This window comes from Vigna radiata, chromosome 7 (genome assembly GCF_000741045.1).
Source record: "Vigna radiata var. radiata cultivar VC1973A chromosome 7, Vradiata_ver6, whole genome shotgun sequence".
Taxonomy (NCBI): domain Eukaryota; kingdom Viridiplantae; phylum Streptophyta; class Magnoliopsida; order Fabales; family Fabaceae; genus Vigna; species Vigna radiata.
In genome coordinates, this window is record NC_028357.1 from 26,750,419 (window position 1) to 26,772,660 (window position 22,242).

General features: G+C 36.5%; 1 protein-coding gene across 1 annotated transcript in view; it reads right to left on the reverse strand.

The window, feature by feature from the left end:
• LOC106768296 overlaps nt 1-22,242 on the reverse strand; it is a 47,418-nt gene that overhangs the window by 15,965 nt on the left and 9,211 nt on the right. The window contains 21 exon segments of the mRNA XM_022783309.1: nt 2,465-2,613; nt 2,686-2,792; nt 2,883-2,972; nt 3,060-3,182; nt 3,358-3,525; nt 3,655-3,771; nt 4,300-4,619; nt 6,529-6,625; nt 6,711-7,118; nt 7,194-7,455; nt 7,560-7,646; nt 7,735-7,820; nt 7,943-8,217; nt 8,292-8,708; nt 9,561-9,774; nt 16,748-16,803; nt 17,220-17,371; nt 19,144-19,235; nt 19,578-19,694; nt 19,783-19,900; nt 20,007-20,662. Of these exon segments, the coding sequence (XP_022639030.1) occupies nt 2,465-2,613; nt 2,686-2,792; nt 2,883-2,972; nt 3,060-3,182; nt 3,358-3,525; nt 3,655-3,771; nt 4,300-4,619; nt 6,529-6,625; nt 6,711-7,118; nt 7,194-7,455; nt 7,560-7,646; nt 7,735-7,820; nt 7,943-8,217; nt 8,292-8,708; nt 9,561-9,774; nt 16,748-16,803; nt 17,220-17,371; nt 19,144-19,235; nt 19,578-19,694; nt 19,783-19,900; nt 20,007-20,662 (4,111 nt within the window).

Sequence of the window (22,242 nt, forward strand, 5' to 3'; positions counted from 1 at the left end):
GGTAAGAGGCCTTTTGGAGTGGTACCAAAAGCAAACCCGTGAGGGCTTGGCCCAAAGCGGACAATGTCTTACCATGTGTGGAGTTCTATGTGTGTGTCGAACCTCCCCCCAACAATTACCATAACTTGTGGCATGTGATTTTCAATTGCTTCTATCGATACCTACAACTTCAAGTTCGGGGGTTTGTATGGTGGTCGAAACAAGAGACCGAATTTATGGGACGCCATATTGTCCATCAAAATTAAAGCTCGTTTTCCCTCATTTTCTCCTTGCAATTTCATCTTTTTGGGTTGCGTCAGGCCCCCAGTAGAAAATGCAGAAACAGAAAGCTCCATCTGCATCTGAGCCAACTCTGTCTCTGCCTCTATTCCATCTTCCTCCTCATCCTCAGCCATCATCATCATCCTCAAACTTCTTTGTGAGCATTGATGACCTGGGCCGAAAGCCCCTCCACACCTGAAACAACTGTCATCCTTCCTATGTTTCGCAAACTGTGAGTGGGGTAAATTCCCAGAATTTCTCCCTTTGTTATCAAAGTTTGACTTTGCTAACCCGCTCGCCTGTGTCACCTCCTTGCGCACAGACCCACTATTCTCCGCTGGCCTTATTCAGTTCTGGGTTTGCCAACAGGGTTCAACCCGCGATGCCGCACCGCTCAGTCTACTCCAATTCATTAGGTTTCTTCCCATTTCTCCTCCTCCAGTGTTCACTCCTTCGTTAAGTTCCTCCCCATCCCGTGCGATTGGCATTGCGACAATCAATTCCTGAGGATCGAGAAGATGCACCTTGTTTTGTATCGGTTCTTGCACCCCAGCCTCAACATCCCTTGCAATTTGCTTCGCTGCCATCACTTCCTGTGAGTCATACGGTTGGACTTGGTTCCGGATGTCCTCTTGCAATCCCGCCAAGGCTTCAAATTCTTTCACGTACTCTTCCACGGTGGTTGTCTGCCTCATTGCCGACATTCTCTCGAAAATCCCCCCACGATGGCGACTCTCGAATCTGATCAACAACGCCTCCTTCAACCCCTCCCAGGTTCGATCTCTCGCCTTATCCTTCCAGAACTTGAACCAATATCCGGCGCTTCCTTCCATACTGATATGGGCCAATTCGACCTTCTCCTCTTTCGCCACCTTCTGAATCTCGAGAAACTTCTCCGCCCTTTAGGACCTTCGAATATGGGTAATTCCACCCTTCTTCTCCAATTAGGTGTGTTGTCCGTTCGCTCTCCGTCCCCTTCTCCTCCATTGTTCACGCGCTGGTTGCCTCCATTATTATTGACCGACCCTTGACTCCCGTCAGGACTTTCCTCCCCTTGTTTGTTGCACAGACCCATCAGCTTTATCAATTCTCTAATGTCTTTGCGCATCGCGATCAATTCTTAGCAGTTTGTTGCCATTTTCACCTTCAATTCGTCTACCACCAACTCCAGGTGCTCCATCTTTCCCTCGTCCACATTCATTCTTCCCTCCATTGCTCTCGTTTTCCTCCGAACCGATCCGACAGGTCAGACCACTTTGTTAAGAAACAAGGTATGGATCCTAACTCTCTCCCTTTCTCTCTCTCAAGTCGTAAGAATAGCACAAGCAATTGGATCAAGAAACGTATAGTATTCACAACAAGAATCAAGAATACAAGAATTGTCAAGAGCTTAACCTCCTTCACCAGGTACTTAGACCGGTCCGCACAAATCAAGTTTCTAACTTCCCAACTGATACAACAAAGAGGTCCTTACATAGACCTCTTTCCCAACCCACTTAACTGATTAGCAATTAAGTCCTTTGTTTTCCCTTTCTTCTCTCATAGACCCTCCATTCTCTAACACATTGATAAAACCCAGCCCCATGGAGTTTGTGTCTAAAGAAACTAAAATTGTGTTAAAAAGATAGGTTTAGTTAACAGTCCTTGTTCTTGAGTAGGAATGTGCCAAAAACAGTAAGCTGATTCTTCATCACTTTTCTTGAAAAAATAGAGGTCAATGTTCATGTGTTTAGCATAGGGATGAAGAGGGATAATGAATGTGATTGAGGGAAATGGAGTCAAATATCTATTGTCACACTAGATTATGGGAACCAAAAATGAGAGTCTCAGTCCAAAGATTTCTGCAGTTGCTTGAGCTGAGCTACAATATTCAGCATTTACACTTTACTTAATAATCATTTGTTGATTCTTTAGACCACCAAGAGACCAAATTGTGACCTAGGTATATAACTTCCCCATATGTAGATCTACAATCATCAACTCAACCAACATCATAGTATGCTTTGAGAGTAAGGGAAGAAGAGGAAGCAACAAGCTTAATAAGAACATAGCATAGAATACCCTTGGTGTCTATTTTAAAATTTAATAAAAAAATTGCAACTCATTCTTTCACTTCTCTTTAATATCTTTTATTGAAAACTCAATCAATTTCTAGGTTCTTAAAAGTGGACCATACAAGAAGCTAATACAGCATATAATATACCTAAGGTGAGTCCGGGAAGATTTGCCAATCCACGAGATGGATCAAAGAATACATCAAGGGATGATGAAGCCAAGTCATCGAAAATAGAAACAAAATCTGGGGGAAGCAAAGTGCTTCCTTTAGCAATATATATGGCCCTCATTGCATACCTGGAGAAAACTCTTCCTTTTTGAGTCATGAATTTGATTCAAAATTGAAAAGAAAGTCTGTCACAGGCTTACCATGAATAATGTTGTGCACATTTAATAAATAATTCACGTATTGTTATCAGAGCATGGGTAATCAGGACCCCATTCAATTCTACTACCAATTTTTTTATGGGAGGTACCTGTTGAGAAAAATATGGATTTATCACGACTAACTACACAAGTATACATCATGTTCAAGAAAATAGGCTAATGAAAAAATGTTAGACAACCTTTATCACACTATGAATTAAGGATCTCAAAGCCTCCTGCGCTGAGTTGTAACTTGAACGTGATTCCCCAGGGATAAAGCTTGCAATGATCTATAAAATACAAAATATATTCAAAAATATAACTTAAGCCAAAACATTGAAATTAAACGAAAGATAAACCCCAATGAAGAAGTAAACCTTTATTGGATGGATTTCAAAATGGTCAAAGTAAAATCGCTGACTCTCAGAGTCACTAAGAGAAGTTCTCCAAAATGACGCAACTTTCATCAATGTCTCCTCATCAAGATTCAAATCAATCGGCTAAACAAAACAGTAAGTCAAATCATATAAGAACAATACCAGTGCACACATGGAATTAGTGAATTCATTCTTTAAAATGGAAAATTCTTGACTTCTAACAATTTAAAAAGCTTAAAAGTAAGAAAATCTAGAAAGATGGGGGAGGGTTGGAGAAAAAACTAGTATTCTACTTTACCTGAAGAAAAATTGATGAGTATCTAAACTGCTTAACGTTGGTATATGACGTAAGTACAACAAAAACAACCTTTAGTACACTATCATTTGAGTCACTGTAATCTAGTTGATGTCTGCGAAGCATTGATGCAAAAGGAGCTCCATTCCACTTAAGCTCCAAATTCATGTACTGGTTTAATAATGAATAGGATAGTATCAATAATTTCTTTGACAGAAACAATGTCTTGAGACTTGGTATGAACGAAAAAGGTGAATCAGGTTAGTTAAGAACTTGGGTAATCTATCTTATAGTCATTACCTGTAAACTGAATTGGTTATATGTTTGATTATTATTAGAAACAGTAATCACGTGCAGATTCCCAAGCTTTGCAATTACAATTGGAGTAAAATCTTTGTACTCATTGTTGTCTTCCTCCTTGAGAAAAAAAAAAAAAAAAGATCAGCAAAATTATTAGAAATTAGCTAGAGTGCAAATGTTTCAGAACAAAAGGGGGAAAGAGGCATAACCGTACCTGTTGTGCTTTCACTGTGAATTGAATATGTCAACATATTGTAAACTAGGAAAAATCAAATCCCTTTTTCAAGGAAATATCTCGTGACACTAAAACTTCACATTCACTACTTTTGTCAATGTTTGTGATTGACCCACTACAACGCTATCCATATAAAGTCAATAATTATAGATGTATCTAAGATACTACTTTCCATTTGCATTTTTCTCTTTGGATGGATGGACTCGAGACCCTACACTCTACATACTTTGAAACGTTGAGTACAATATGATAGCATTCAAGAGACACTATATACCTTTTGCTCCAAAACTAAATTATATTTTATGTTCACACAATACACATAAATATTAAGCATGGAAAGTAAAACTTCAACTACGTTAAACAGATAGTATATGTTGACAGATTAAAACACCTAATAGAAGCAAGAATACCTGTTTTACATGTTCAAGTAGGTGAATTGCAAACTGAGAAACTCTCAATTGAACTTTTGCACACAAATCAAGAATTGTATCCATCTTGAAACTATTATGGATCTCACAAATTCGTAAAACCCTGGTTGGACCCTCTGCATATATTTCATACCCCACTTTTTCCATTTCCAGGCCATTATGACGACTGAAACTCATCATCTGATCTCTTGATCTTCTGTCTAAAAGCAAACGGGGAGCTAATAACCTTTGCTGCCCAAGTTTAAAAAATGGTTTCCATGCTCGCACCTTATCCAACTTAATCTCACGTAATTGAAGGCTATCTACAACAAAAATTAAAAATACTATTTGATTATTACTTGATCCCTCCGGTACTACTACTACTTCAGACTGAAAGAGAGGGCTTAATAATACAACAAAACAGTACAATCATATTGTTCAAGATAGTATCTTACAACTTAACAACAAAACAACGCCATCATATCATTAAATATTGTATTGCCCAACAAATATACAAACTGCATTGCAAGAAGTGAGGTAAGTGATCTGGGACTCTCAACACATTTTATCTAATCCGTCCATGAAAAACACATAGAATGTCACTATGAGAAAGCTGTCTAAAGAGAAATCACGACTAACCTTTGACACTTTAATTACTAATGGGTAGATATGTTCGGTAAAGAATTGTGATTCTCTAACATTATGACTTAGAAGACCCACAACATAATTCTTATCCTGAAATTTTACAATTAAATGAAAGTGAATCTGAATATAGTTCACATTCCAAAACCCATTGGATTAGTTTATCTTTACCTTCCTATTGCTATTTGGAAATAGGATAGATCATGCAACCACCACCCCTTATTTAATTGTGTCATGGAAAACATGCCAAATTTCAATTTACAATTGTTACGTAGAAATCCCAAAAATTGTAAAAGATGTCTTCAAAATTCCTAAATGCAAAAAAGTTGTCCAAGGAGAGATGGAAGTCTAAAAAACTACAGTTTCAAATCATATCATGTATACATGAATAAAATTTCCTATAACCACTTGTATATTTTTTACAATCAACCTCAGATAAAAAGGAATTTTGTGTGTAGTTTAGATGCAATTTCAGCATCCCATGCATCTATTTTTCTCCTTTCAGCAACATCTAATCAAATAATCCAAATTATTACAAATATATGTTGAAAACACACATGGATAGTTTTCTATAACAAAACCGTTTGGCTTTTTCAAGGGTTGACACGGGATAGATTTAGGATATACAAGTCATGGGAAAACCCATATAAGAAACCATGACACTACCTTAAGGCAATAGGTTTGTGGCTTTCGCTTTATATGTTGCCCTTCTTGCCTATTCTTATCCAATATAAAACTCAAACTCACACTTGACTCCAACAATCTCTCCCTCTAGTGTATGAGTGTGAGTATCTTCTACATTGGTACACTCTTCCTCAAACAGAAGCATTCGCTCCGATACCACATGTTGGGTCTTTTCAAAAGGAGACACTAGGGAGATTTGGAACTTGTAAGTCATGTGCAAACACATAAGAAACCACAACATCACCAAACCTTGAGAAATAGTTGTCAGGGGGAGTGTTGAAAAGTTGTCTTAATTGTAGTCTCTTTTAGAGGTTGCCTTAATTACCACCTTAATGGTGGTGATTTAGTCCTACATTGACTATAGATATGACATAAATAGAACTTACAAATCTTATGTAGTTTTGCAAACCACTTTTGTTGGTTTGAGTTACACCCAAAGTTCAAATTTTAAGAGGTAATCATAACTAAAGGTATCAAATATTCCAATTTAGGAACATCAAATACTTTAGTGGCTAAGGTACTACGCTAGAAAGCTGTCTTAGTAGGGGTCAACCCTAGCCCACATCACTTGCGGTCTCTTTGGAGGTTGCCTTATCTGCAACCACAAGGGTGGTAATTTAGTCCCAAACTTATGACTTAAATAAAGTTAGTAAAGCTTGGGCTATTCTAATCTTACGAGTCAGGTTTATGGGATTGGTTTAGGTCCAACCCAAATTTTATGATATACTAATCTCAGGCAGATTTAATCATTTATGTGGTTTAAACTCATTAGTGGATTTTTCTCTCTTTTGGTTTTTTTACAAAGCTTTACTAAATTTTAACTTTGCCAATCATAAGGACCACTCCAAATTAGTTATACGGAGAATTGTTAACTTGAATAGTCTATAACAAGGTTCAAATGACAACCATTGATGCAGATAACCAATCTTCGAGGAAGGGTTAAATCATCCCATACATAATCAGCACTGCATGCAGGTCCAAGAACTTCTGGTTCCAACAAACCCTGGAAATTTCTCAAATGATGTGATGGGAAAAAAAAGGCAAAAATGATAAAGGTAAAATATAAAGCAGAGAAAACTCTTATGCACCTTTTGATAGTAAGTTATTGATAGACTTTGCAAACAATTCTCAATTCGATAAGGCAGGCTCATAGTTGGGGGCCTGTAGAACCTTGATACAAGTGTAGAACCTTCTTCCACCACATGCACAGCTGCGAATTGTGTCATTTTGTTGTCTGATATTGTAACTTCATTAGTCTGTTTTCTGAATTTCAGGAAAAAATGTCCTAGAGAGGCTATGCAAACTGGCCCAGACCATCCCAGTCCAGCCTCATTTAATTGAATCTGAACATATAACAAGGAATTGTCACTAGAACTTCTGTGCTTTCTGATAAAATGCTCAAATACACTGAACTCTCTCATCTTTTTAAATCCTTCCTTCAGCTGTAGTGGCATTCGCTGTTTGCTGCTAATGGAAATAACACCTGCCACCTCATCCTTGAAGACAGCTAAATCACTTACTGAAAAGAGAGAGATAAATAAACAGGTACATTATACATACATAATGCATACCTGTAAATAGCATTGGCGAATGGTGATACATTCTTCAGATTCATTGCAAATTACATATCGTGGAACCAAGGTCACCATTTGTGATGGCACAGCAATTTCTCCTAAAGAAGGACCTATAGAAATTCCAAGCTTTGTTACTGATTTAAATCCAGAACCCTCTTCTTTTTCAAAGCTTATCTCTGCAAGGCCGGATAGAGAACCAAAGTCAAGCAATGCCTCAGATGTATGGTCCTCCAGCAATTTCAGAAGCACTCTTTCAGATCTGGAAACAGAGAGACCAAAAAAAAAAGATCATAAAACAGGAAAATCTAGGTAGCATTGTTTAACATATTAAATCATTAAGCGAACAATAATAACTCATCTTACTTCAGGAACCATGAAGTAGTCGACTTTGGTGGCAAACATAAACCTAGCTCTGAAGGAACACCCGGATTTAAGTTCTCTAATTCAATTCTGTACACGGAGAGCAAAACCATACGTCAAGAATTTATATGGATGATTCTAATGTTTCTGCTAATTTGTTAAAAAGGGTGGGAATTACCTGGATAAAGGAGATCTTTTAGTTTCAAGAACAAAAATTTGAAAGTCTGTATCATTCTTAATGGAATAGGATGTAAAAATGACAACCTGCAAGCAACTTGATGGACTCGTAAGAAACTTGAGTAACTGAATCAATATTTGTGTTTGTGTGTGTATAGACTTCACTGGATATATATTCACAGAATGAAAGCAAAGGCTAGAAGAATAACCTCCAGAACGCCCCTATTTCCACGGTACAATCTCAAGGTTGCAAAAAACTTTCCTCCAAAGTCCAAATTTATATCCAGATGATGGACATCATTGTTCTGCTTCAGAAACTTTTTCATACAGTCTCCACTATTTACTGGCTTGGAACTTGAATTGGCAGAAGGTAGAGACACAGTGAAGTATATAACTTCTGGATTGGCATAAAAGTCAACTGTGGAACCACATGATATAACTGCCTGCTTCCCAATTTTGTCATATCCAACCAGATTTGACTGATCTTCACCATAATTAACATATAACATTATTACAGAATTAAAAGTAATACATTTGCGAATGCTTTCATATCCATACCTGTTTCACTTAGAATGACATCTATCTCAGAATGCAATAAATTAGTCATCCGCACAGTAGGAAGAAGATATATTTCTTTCTTTTCTAGCAATGAAACTGTTGGATTATCATTTTTCAACACAGCAGCAGACTTTTCGGGTACAACAGGGATTTCTGTAGCAATTGTTTGAATGAGAAAATGCATATTTGCAATACTCTTCCCCTCAGACTTGAGCGTGCAACATGATGTGCTAAAGGAATACTTGACTGATTTTTCAAATAATGCCTTGCGAATTCTGTAGTTCAATTTATTAAATATTCCTGATAGATGAACAGCTTTTCCACCTTTAATATAATCCGACCATCCCAAAGAAAGAGAACTTTCAGAATTAATCAGCTCCTCTGCTATTTTGGGTCTAAATGAAAATAAGAAGTTACCTGAAAATTAGTCACCAAACTCCATATCAGGATAAAGTTTAAATGGTACTACTAAATCTTGGGAAAACAAATAATGACAGATCTGTTGGAGAAAACGTATTTATCCAGAATAAAATAAAAAGATAATAATAAAATATTGATCAAAGACATAACATGTTAGTGAACTAAACCCATTTGTTGATGCATCTAGCGAAGCAACTGCAAAAAAGACTGTCGTGTAGTGTAATTACAATAATTATAAGAGATTAATAACCATATTTAAGAAAATTTTGATTACACTTGATTTGTACAATTTATATTCTGTTGCAATTCCTTAATTATGCTAAAGTTAGTGTACATGAATCATACACTCATACCAATAACAGAATCAGTGCTATATGTCTTTCCTTTTTCCTCCTAACCTAATACTAAATTTATAATTTCAAATTGATACTAAATCCAATGACTAGAGGGCCCTTGTGAAGTCCCTTGAGTTAAAAATTCTTCCTTCTTCTGGTGTTGATGTATATCTGAACCGTTAAGAAGTGGAATTTAACAAAATTGAGAATGAGAATGCAATATTATTAACCAGCATAGAAGGGCTACCAATACCAAGAGCGGCAACATACACTTTCATATTCAGGTTTTACTTTTATGTAGTAAAACAATGCATTATAGTGAATGGACAGAATAGTAAACTCTTACGAGTTTACTATTTGAGTTTATGAAGCTTCGTTAAGTTTAAGTAAACTCTCAAGTTTGACAACCTTTGTTATTACTTCTAGGTGTGAATAGCTGAGAATTGCGAATAGAAGAAAAGTTGTGAAATGAAAAGGAAGAGTCAATAAAAGTACATATAGTGAAAGTGTATACCAACACTCAGAGAAATTAAAGCCCTCTTTACTCCCCCAGAGAAGTTTATGGCATCAAACATAGCCATAGAATCATCAATAGAATCCCCTGGTCTTAACAACAGAGATGCAAACTCATCTTCCTTTGGCTCAAGCCGCTGGAATTGAAGTTCCATTGAAAATCCAGTTCCATTATGGATTCTAATCAAGGGTGAAACAACAACCAACAGGCCAACCTGATAAAAGATAAAATCATTAGAGCATATATATGTAGATGAGGTGGTTTATCTATGAGGAAGACTATATACATGACAAAAACATATACATACTCGATTATGTTTCTTCTTTATTTAAATTGAAAGAATTAATATGAAGCAAGTACATCAGTCTGTATATATAGAGAACTCTATCTCTAAAGTAATAATTACAAAGAGATCTCTAGAATCTTCTAACCATTCTATTAGCTTCTAGTAATACATTTAATATTCTAACATCTGATAATGCATTTAATATCCTACTTACAACATAACTCTTAATAAAATATATTGCATTATATACAACATTTTAATGTTATTTTTAATTATAGGCAGAAGCCAGGGTGGACTACCTTTTCATGTGTTTCACAATAAAAACTTTACATTCAAAATGACATTTATTCGTAAATAATTGAAAGTTAGAGATAAAAATGTATGCAACCAGTTAAATCAGTTATAGTGTTTTCTAATTATTTATATAATATATATTGTTTGACACATTTTTCATACAAATTCAAGAATAGGAAAAGGCACCATAATCTCTATCTCATTCCTTCCAGCAATCTACAACCTCCATTCCATTATCACAACCAAACAATATGCCGAGAAATTAAAAGAAAAAATAAAACAGAAACCCACAAAAAATCTCCATGCAAAAACATAAATAACTACAGTAACAAAATTATCATAAAAATATGAAGTTAAAAAAAAAAAAAAAAAAGCTGTGCCATCTCTTTCAATTTCAACTGCTTCTCGGCCAAATAGGAAAAGAAGGAACTCTACAATTTGCAAGAACTAGAGGGTTGGGAACTCCAGCACCAAAGATCTGTGGGAGAGTTATTCTCATGCTTCTGATTCAGATTAGGGCAACATATTTTGGCCTCATTGATCCTATCATGCAGAACAAGATATTTAAAGACTTCAAACAGAAGACGTTGATGGAAGGGAGGAACAAGATGAGGTATGATAGGTATTTCAGATGAAATCCGTAATAAACTCTCTATCTCTCACTCACTTTCGCACACAGAACAGAATATACTGAGAAAGAATGGAATTGTATTCACACCAAGAATCAAGAATACAATGTACAGAGGAACATAACCTCCTTCACCAAGTTCAAAGACCGGTCAACTACTTTACAATTCACTAACTAACTCCCCTGTAGTACACCTAGACCTTTTTATAGGCCTTCTCCCCTTCCCACTTAACGGTTTAGCCGTTAAGTGTTGTGTTTCCCTTTCTCCTCTCATATACCCGCCAAGTCCTAACAAGGTATGTGCTCTATTACTACCAGTACAACCTTCAACATTTTAAACTTATATTGAGATATCCGTCACAATGATTGTAACCAACTCAAACTATTGTCTATTTTCAAAATTGTTTTCCATTTTGTTGGCAGTGGTTATCACACTCACAGCTCTGATTTGTCATCCCTGTTGCCATCTACTCTAGGGTTTCCTATCCTTATTTACAGGGTACAACAGTCACCAATTATATAACCTTATTGCTTGCACTAAATGCAAAACTACTTAAGACAACTATAAGCCATATGTCTAAATTGTTTGCAAGAAAATCATTGCACATGTAGCATATCACAATCTTTACCTCTTTGGGCAGCATATGGAGCCCTCACAAGTTCAAGAAAGACAATGTCATGAGACATGGATCCTTGGATAAGTAAACATTGTTCTTCCCTACGAAGTTCACCATCACATATATCAAAAGAAGGAACAATATTCCTATTTAGCAAAGCACTCTTGACAACCTCAAACTCTAGGCGATGTCTCATGAGAAATTGATAGAGCTTACTAGTTTCCTAAACTTCCTGGGCAATTGAGAGTGAAGTTTTACAAATGACAGCAATGGCCAAGTGTTCTATTCACAAACTCAAAGTCCAAAATAATACTCTTCAAGAGACAAATTATCGTGTTTGTAAAAGTGCTTCAAATAATACTACATTTGTTCAAAAGTTGTAAAAGGATTCAAATTATTGATCATTATTTGAGGATCAACTATGCTAAGCAGCATCTACTTTCCACATATGACCACATAATGGATCAGACTATATAATCTAGGACATAAATATGGTTATGGCAATTTCTTTAGCAATTAAAAAACTGATGTTGTGGGTTACTTTAATGGCATAGACCCATCAACAACCCATTTGTTATTTTGATCAAGTGTTTGTATCTCTGCAATCAAGACTTGTCACCACCCATGCTCATCAAATGCTTCATTCACATTTTTGGTAATAGATATAGAAGACACAAATGATATAAAAGAACAATAGGAAGTAGACAACCTGTGATAATTAAGAAAATTATAAATTGAATAAGGATGACAAGTGAACAAGTACCTTCTCAAAGGGAAATGGGTCAAGCAAAATCATCCTTAATAGGATTTGTGGTATTACGTGACAACTGAGAAGAACTTGATGAAGAGGATTCACCTTGGAGAATTAAACTAGTCATTTGGATCCTATGTTGGTAGGTCATATGAGAAGGTAATGACGGTTTAGGAGGATTTTGAACAGGGTTGGAATTGTCAAAAGCACGAGGAACACTAGACTCAATTAATGGTATAGGGAGGACTTGCACATAAGAAACATCTTGGATAGACAAAGAGAAGAAAGGAGTATGTTGAAAGAATATGACATTGGCAGACATGGAAAACCGAGTTTGATGCAATGTGAAATGCAGCTTGATTGTCACAAATAGCCTTGTTTCATGGATGTCTCCTTTGTAGAAGTGGTTGCCTAAGCCATGTAAGTTTACAAGTGATTGCTGCCAAAGCACAATATTCTACTTCAACACTAGATCTAGCAACTATATTTTGATTCTTGCTTCTCCATGTGATAAGGTTTCCTTCAATAAGAACACAGTACCCAGAAATGGATCTTCTATCTAATGGTGATCCTGCACAATCCGCATTAGAGTAACAAGTAATCCTAGTCCTACCAAAATGTGTCTCATGCTTCTCAATCTGTCTCGCAGATCATCTTTCCAATGCAAGTCTTGTCAGTTAGGAAAACACATTCGTCATACATATGGTACTCGAGTCAATAAAAGTGTTTTAACACCTTTTGCTTTGGTTCACTCCAATATTTGGAGTCCTAGTTGTGTTTGTTCTACTCTTTGTTTTTCTTAATTCGTTACTTTCATTGATGATTTCTCCCGATGTACTTGGTTATTCTTAATGAAAATTGTTGTGATGTTTTTTCTATATTCCAAGGTTTCTCGACTGAAATTCAAAATCAATTTGTCACCACTATTAAAATTTTATGCACTAACAATGCTCATGAATATATATGTCTTCCCAATTTCAGCCTTTTCTAAGTTCATAGGATATTGTGAAAAATAATACTGATTTATTATTAAAATCATGAAAAATACATTCTGATACCCTATATTTGTAGTAATCTAATTCTCCTAAAAAGAGAAATAGGGAAATTAGGAAATCTTGAAAAAATAAAATAAAATAAAAGATTATGTATCTATTTCTTCTAATTAGGAAGATTCTAAAGATATTATCTCAAATTACAACACTCCCCCTCAAGCTGGATCATACAAGATTGTATGAACCAAGCTTGGAATAGACAAACTTAATCAGAGATAAAGTCAATAAACCCAATAAACCAACTTGGACAAACTTCAACTTGGACAGCAATGGACGAGGGCAAACTTCAACTTCGGGATGGTGCCTTGCAACAGCAAACAGCAACAAACTGCAAGAACAGATGAAGGGCCTACAATGGCAAATAGCAACAAACTGCAGGGACTAAATTGCCATCAATAGTGGCGATCAGAAACAAAACTTCAAGGGACTTAACTGCCCTAAACAGCAACAAAACTTCAAGGGACTTAACTACCCTAAACAGCAACAAGCCTTCAGGAAACATTTGTCCTGCAGAGGCAAACAGCAATAGACCTGCAGGGACTACATTACCCTGCAGTGGCTGGAACTTTCTCCCTCCTCACGACTAAAGAACAGAACGTGAAGGTGGAAGAACTGGTGAGAACCGATCCGTACGAGGGACAAAACTGAATCCCATAACTTCTAAAGAGTCAATTCAGCGGGCGGTCTTAAAGAACAACTCTCAGTGAGCTGTTATAACAAAGCATTGGCAGAAACCAAAAAAACACCATGGCATCAAAAGGCCAAAGACAGGTTGGAGGTCCAAAGTTCTCCACTGACCTACTCCTAAATGATGATACTTCACACTGTATCACAAGAAGTACGGGCTAAACTTTAGCCCAAAAAGGAAGTTCTCTTTAGGGTTTGAAAAATATAGCTAGGTCAGATTATAGCTAGGTTAGATTCAACTCTGGAAGTATAGCTTATAGCTAGGTCAGATTCAACTCTGAGAGTATAGCTTATAGCTAGGTTATATTGAACTCTGGAAGTATAGCTTATAGCTAGGTCAAATTGAACTCTGGAAGTATAGCTTATAGCTAGGTCAGATTCAACTCTGACAGTATAGCTTATAGCTAGGTTATATTGAACTCTGGAAGTATAGCTTATAGCTAGGTCAAATTGAACTCTGGAAGTATAGCTTATAGCTAGGCCAGATTCTGGAAACAAAATTTTGTGTAGCTCTTATCAAAAGTAGAAGTGCCCTTCCCCTCTGGATGAGCCACCTACGGCTATTTCAGATTCTGAGGAACACGCAAAAAACATCTTCTCTGCGACAAGGAAAAGAAAAGGAAGAAGCTTCGTCGGGAGAAGAGGATGAAGAATCCTCCGAGGAAGAGGCAGAAGATGACGATCTTCCACCACCCATCACCAAAAACAACAACTAGTGCACTTCACAGAAATAGACTCCCCTTCATGCTACAGGCCAACAGAATGGGACATCACATTTGCAAGAAAGAATCACAATAGACACTGCCACCCCGAGAAGTTACCGAAATGGGTTTTGAGAATGTCCAGGAAACGGACAATGAGGGAAAATGGAAGGCCAAAGCCCCCTACAGATTTGGAATCGGAGGCCTTCTTCACAATTTTTCATCAGATCAATTTCCATGTGCAACCGGATGGCACCTTTCAAGATGGAGAAGAAAATAGCAAAAGCAGTAGAGTAGGGATGACAACTCACTGTAACGGCAGCGACAGCGACTGACTGCAGCGGTGGCTGCTGACTACAGCGGTGGCGACTGATTGCATCGGAGAGAACATCAAAGGGCAGTAGTTACGAAGTGGAAATGCGAGGTGACACCCTCTCCTCCTCGTGGCTGAGATGGATCCTCGTCAACCAGTCGTGGAAGTGTGTTGCAAGGAAGACGAAGATTCTGTGAAGCAACAAAGATGGTAGCAATGGCAGCTATGGAGGGTAGAACATAGAGGAGGAGGTCCAGCGAGTCGACCAGAAGAGTCGCGGTGCGATTCCGACACCAGGACAGCGGCGCGTCACAAACACGCACACAAGATCCGACGGAGAGAGTTGGCGCGTGACGGCGCGTGCGGAGGAGTCTGAGACATCAGCCACCAGGGTTAGGTCACACTCGAAGAGACGATCCAAATCTGTTGGTGACCGGTCGAAAGTGAGACGGTGGTCGGCAGCGGCTATCGGACTGTTTTGGCGCTCATGGTGGCGCGTGAATGAGAAGTAGCAATCGGAACCGACACGGTTGGCCATCGCTCGAAGAGACGATCCAGATCCGCTAGTCACCGACCGTAACTGCAATGGTGGTCGACGGTGGACGACGGTGGACGGTGGTCGGCGACGTACAGAGGCCGCGGTGGACCGTGAACGGCAGCGAAGAGCGGTGGTGCACAGCGGAAAAAGCAACGAAGGCAGTAGCCTTTCTTGGATTATTCAAAGAAGAGACTTTCGGTCCCAAAGGGAATGGGTTCGAATCCCACTCTAATGATACTCAGACAAATTCTCTATTTGACAATACTGGAAAAAAAGGTCAGAATTCTAAGACAGAACTTGACTAGGGCAATTGAAACCCACTAAAAACAAATGTTAAAGAAGAGATTTTTAGGTGACTGCCGGCGGCCATGACGGCCGACCGCCGACAAACAGCAAAGACAACGGAAGCGGATCAAACAAGCTCTGATACCATGTGGAAAATAATATTGATTTATTGTTCGAATCATGAATCTAATTCTCCTAAAAAGGGAAATAGGGAAACTAGGAAATCTTCAAAAAATAAAATAAAATAAAAGATTATGTATCTATTTCATCTAATTAGGAAGATTCTAAAGATATTATCTCAAATTACAACAGGTTTCCTCCATCAAACATCTTGCTCTCAAACAATCCCAACAAAATGGTGTTGTCGAAAGAAAGAATTAACAATTGGTTGAAACTACCTATGCCCTTCTCTTCACCACAATATTCATTTTCTATTCTCGGGAGATGCCATTCTAACAACACTGTCGGGATGAAACATGGTCTACTAGGTTAGAACATGGTTGGCCAGGTTGGAGCAAGGTCGGCAATGTTGGAGCACAGTCATCCGGATGAGAGCACAGTCATTCAAGGTGGAGCACAGTCAGCCAACTTGGAGCGATGATTAAAGCACAATGGTCGCTAGAGGAAGACAATCTCCATCGTGGTGCTCACCAGAGGAAAAGGATGCTTGATCATAGAGAAAAAAAATGGCACACACGATCGCGAGTATTGTTCACACAAAAAAAAAAATCTCGAACCTAAACTACTGATGCCATATAGAATTGTATATCTTCTTAATCAATTGTGTGTTAATTGCAGACAACACAACATGTATTTATAGCATAATACAAAATTGATTATAATAAATACACCTAATAATTAGGAATCAATTATTCTAATTATATATTCAATTTGTAATTAAATATGGTTACAATGATCTATTATTTTTCATGCTATTTAACTATTTAATTCTATGTATTCCCTTTAAAACTTATATCAATCCATTTTATAAGTGGAAGAAATTATATGCCTGCAGAACAGTGACATTGCAGATACCTCTGAATTTCTGGTAATGTTAACCACAAATATTGGCCCGGGGAAAGTTGTTGAACCTGTCCATTGAATAATGAAAACAATAAGGACAGTCTGCTGATTTTACACTCTCAAATATGCACAGGAATAAATAAACCACATGTAGAACATAAAACATCCTTTAACTACTCACTACCTCCAACCATGCTTAAGAAACTCCATGTTATTATTGATGAATTAATATAATTTATAATTGTCCATCATGGTAAGATAATCACATTTATATTGCATGTCGTAAATGATTAAGATACAGTAACAAAGTTAATATTTCACCGAAGCCAACACACTGCTTTAGAAATCTAGTTCAAATACTAAGATGGCTAGAAACAACATTGTCATGGTAATGAAAAAATGTCTGTATTTAGTTTACTGGAGACCGTTATAGGTAATGTCAGTTTAACAATATAGCATGGTAAAGAAAGTAATAAAGAAAAACCTTTTGTAGACATTATCCGAGTTCTCCAAGCAAGAGTCTGTGTTCGTGAAAGTAAGACATTATTAGAAGAAGTTGCAAATGAACCAAGATCAGTAAGTTGGATAGAAATAGAAGTTGCTTCTGAATCTTGATTTTTGAAATTAGAGACCCCCCTGTTACGTAAAAATAACAAATTTACAATCATAAAAAATACCAGTATCCAACAATCAACATTAAGAACATTCTCTTGAATAACGAATATTAATAAGCATTAACTATTACATGGAACAATCATACACTTAAAATAGAAAGAGGTGTACAAATGAGAAAAGAAATATGAGATCCTTCCAAAATATTATCATAAAACCAAAGAAACACAAAATGTGAACACAATTTTATCAAGAGCAACCACACCGAAGAAAAATTCAAGATCTTGGATCGAATGGCCAAACAAATGTGGGAAATGAGTGTAGCATAAGAACAAGGATTGACATTATTCATAAAGGAGCAATTGCTCTTAAATAAAATACAAGGACTTAATAACAAAAAATCCTAATTTATGATGGATGTAACTTATCCCTATAATTTAGGGTCAATGTTACTGTATAATAAATATAAAACATGCTGTTAGCCTATTAATCCTCATGATTACAGAATGAAATTAAATCTCCTAATTATATAATTAAAACTATACAAGGAAATTTGTGGGGTTTAGGCTTAAAAACCCACTTCTTAATATAGTATTAGAACCATGGTTAGAACTTATCCTAACGATGTTTCTTATTTTTTGGGCATTTCGATTCCACCCGTTGTCGAGCCGTTATTGACAACCCAATTTCTACTATCACGCACGAGATGTCTATACCTCGGCGTGAAGGGGGTGTGTTGGAAGTTCCACATCGACTAGAGATAAGACCAATTTATAATATATAAGTGAGGTGCAAATCTCTCCTTACAAGCCCATTTTGTGGGGTTGAGTTAGCCTTAAAATCCACTTTGAGTATCATAGTCATCATTAAAAGCCTATCCTAGCGATATTTGTTGTTTGTTTTACCAAGGCCTATGCTATGAGCTAAAATACATCCAAGACCTTTATCCCCAGACTTCACTTTTCTGATCGACTGTATTTTAGCTTATACCATGGGCCTTGGTAAAACATTTCAGGTCATAGCTTTTTTGTACACTGCAATGCGAACTTTAAGCCTAACTCAACTCCACAAAATCCGCTTGTAAAGTGAGGTTTGCACCCACTATATCCCCAATAGGGTTTAATTTTGAGAGAAAAAGGTTTCTTAGTAAGAATGAGTTATCCTTATCTTCAATGCATGAGCTTTCCCCAAAAGATAAGGTTGAAAATATTGTATATTTTCATCATAGGTCACATCACAAGACACAAGGAATCATTTTGTTGGAGGGTGGTAACATTTGTATCCTTCTTGTGTAGAAGAGTAACCCATAACCATGCCACTCAATCGGCCTAAGGATTACGTTTCCCCTATTGAACAAAATGAAGATAGACAAAGGATATATAGTCAAAGACTCGACATATAAGATGATTTGTTATCCTAAATTCTAAGAGGAATTTGGAGAGTAGTTGGATGAAACTGTTATTGTTTAGAGTTTTCAAGGGTAGATGACTAACCAAATAGGTAGCTATAAGGATAGTTCCCTCCCAATATTGTTTATAAGACACCAAATTTTTCATTTACACCCCATTTTGCCATGGCAGTTTCACCCAGAAGATTCATGAATTATTCCTTGTTCGTTGAAGGAGGAGGACAATGTTGTACAATAAATATAAAATATATTGTCAGCCTATTAATACTCCTAATAATGTAATGTAATTAAATCTTCTGGATATGTACTCAAAATCATACAATGAAATATTATCTAAAGCATAAATCAAAGGAATATGAAATATACAAGGATACAGATAATTACATACCTTAATAGAATGGACGCAGATTGCTTTCTGGGTATTATTATACTTTGCTGGTCAAAGTGAACATGAAGATTTAAGCCTGTTTCATTTTCCACCTGCCATCTAGCAATTATTATTAGTAGATCATAATTATAACAATTGCACCACTATTATTATACTTTGCTGGTCAAAGTGAACATGAAGATTTAATCCTGTTTCGTTTTCCACCTGCCATCTAGCAATTACTATAGTAGATAATAATTATAACAATTGCACCACTAATTTGGAAGAGCCTAAAACATTATTTTATTTGACATAAGGTAGACCAGATATAGAAAAAGAGAAGCTCACACCAAGAATTACGAGCTTAAGAAAAAAATGGAAAATCAAAGATCATTTATTAGGTTCACTTGTTTCTTTATAATGGTAAAAACAAGTTGAAGCACCGTAGCTAGAACCTTGCAGCAGTTAGCTTGAATGATGGAGTATCGAAGTGAGTAAGGACCAGATAGATTCAATTTCCCAATCAAAAAGAGAAGCACGTCCAATGAATTCTCATTCAAGAAAACATCCAGCTGTCCAGATCATAAAAATTTTTTAGAAATAAAGATATAATGTCAAAATGAAAATGAAGAAACTAAAGACAGATATAACTCTAACAACCTCTTTCATTCTGCAGAAGTAATTAACAGGCACAGCATGAGATCTATTTTCTGAAAGTTGAGCTTCCATGTCAGATCGGTAAAAAAGGCAAATTTCCACAGGATGGAGAAGTTCTCCCCTGAATTTTTAAAAAAAATTAAGTAATATCACGAATGTAGTTCAATTTAAATGTGTAAAAACTAAGTNTACAGGAGTGAACATTTCAAATGAGAATTTAAACTAACCATAAGTTTCTTTCAACATCAAAATAATGTGCTTCTGCACTTGATGTGCCAATGACCCTGGATTTCTTTGCTAATGTTTGTATATTGAGTTGTGTACTGTTCAGGAGCAAACAAATGAGAGGGAAGAGATACTCCGTATCTGAAAGTTCATGAACAATATTCAGAGAAACTTTTTCAACTTTAATATTAATACACGGAAGCTTTCCACCCTGCCAGGAAGTACTTTCTTCATCTGTGTATAGAGTAGTTTCCGTAGCCATTCTAGGATAGCTAGCTATCTCCGAAGCACTATGAGNAGCAGTAATATCATTAAAAATTTTGAACTTGATTGGATTTCCAGGCTTCTTGACAAACTCTAAAGCACCATCTACAAAAGCAATAGCAGAGTCGTTCTTTCTGTTCACAAGGTAGAAAGTCCTCTTTAGGGATTGATCGTTAATCTCTGAGTCAATGAATCCTACATCATTTTCGCCCTGAGCAGGATTGGCTCTCCAGAGTGCACATCCTCCATCATTANCACAACAGATGTCAACAAAACAAGATCCTGGTCGAAAATTTAATCTCAACGGAACACCCATATCATTCTTAGCAAACAATGATATAAAGGAAAACCACAAAACTGTAGAATTCCACCCCCTTTGAGGACAATGTTTGACCTGTGGAAAAGCTTAGTTGACACATTNAAAACTGTAGAATTCCACCCCCTTTGAGGACAATGTTTGACCTGTGGAAAAGCTTAGTTGACACATTTGCTATGTACACATACAATAACAAATACATGAAATTTAGCTAAAAGACAAACCAGAAAAAAATAAAACTATTGGAGATTCCACATCCATGAAATAAGGCCAATTTATAGTATGAGTAGGATAAATCTCTCCTTATAAGTTGGTTTTGGAAGAATGAATTAAGTTTAAATTGATTTTCTAATATGGTATTAGAGCATGGTAGTTGAATCGTGAATCATATCATGTATTGCAAAACTTATGTTCATATTGTGAATCATATAATTCATAAACATTTAAAAAATATAACGTACAAGACATACAAACATGTAAAAATGTAATTAATCATAATAATTACATTAAAAAAAGAGTGGTTATATAGTAAAAAATTAAGTTAATAAAATAATAATTATTAGATTGAGATAGGTTTTATAACCCACCTCCTTTGTTTAATGAAAAATAAATAAATAAATGCGTTGATAAATATATGACTCCAAAAAAATAACTCTTTTGTGTGCAATTGTTTTGATAATCACCTTTTTTTCTTTTGGGTGCGCTCTAATTTTGGAATTAGTTTAGTAATTGGCTTTTGATAGCTTTAATGGGCTAAACTTAGGTTAAAAACATGTCTATTTTCAACCCACTAAAACACCCTAGCTTGTCTCTCTTTAACCATGAAGGCAGAAGGCCAGGTCGTGGTAGCCAAGTTGATGCCTTGAGAGTCATTGCCACCCTAAGAATCATTGCTACAGTGAGAGTCGCCGCCACGAGGTCTATTAGCTTCTTCTCCTTCATTGTTGGGAAGGACTACACCACNAGGTACCGAGAGGCATCGTGAACAAAGACCAACGTTAATAAGTTTCAAGGCACAAAAAAATAAAGGGAAAAAATTAGGGTTTCACATTAGGGATAGATCTGTATCTCGAATCAAATCACGAATAAGCACTTGTATCATACGATTCAAGTATGATTCGGGAGCAAAAATGATACACCTTACTATTCTTGTCATTTGACTATTCTTGTCATTTGATTTGTATCTTGAGTCATACGATACTTACTACACTATATTAGAGTCTATCCTAACAAGATTTGTTAGGCCTATCACGCTACCTGCTATTGAACTATCCATAAATATCTAGTCTCACATACAAGAGATCCATGCCTCGACGTGATGGAGGGTGTGTTGGAGATATCAAATCAACTACAAATAAGACCAATTTATAGTGTACATATGAGGCAAACCTCATCTTACAAGTCATCCTTTACAAGGATAAGTTAGACTTAAACTCACTTTCTTATAATANCCTACACCATAGTTCACAAGCAAGAGTGGAAGCATTCATAATTTAGAGTTTTCCAACAACATCCTCTCGATGAAAATAGATGATTTCAAAAAACACTACTTGAAGTTGAACCACATTAATGTTCTAGTTCAGTGCAAGCAAATGAATTTTTCAATAACTCATTTACATGAAAATTTTAATTAGGGATCTATCAACAGGCACACTCAT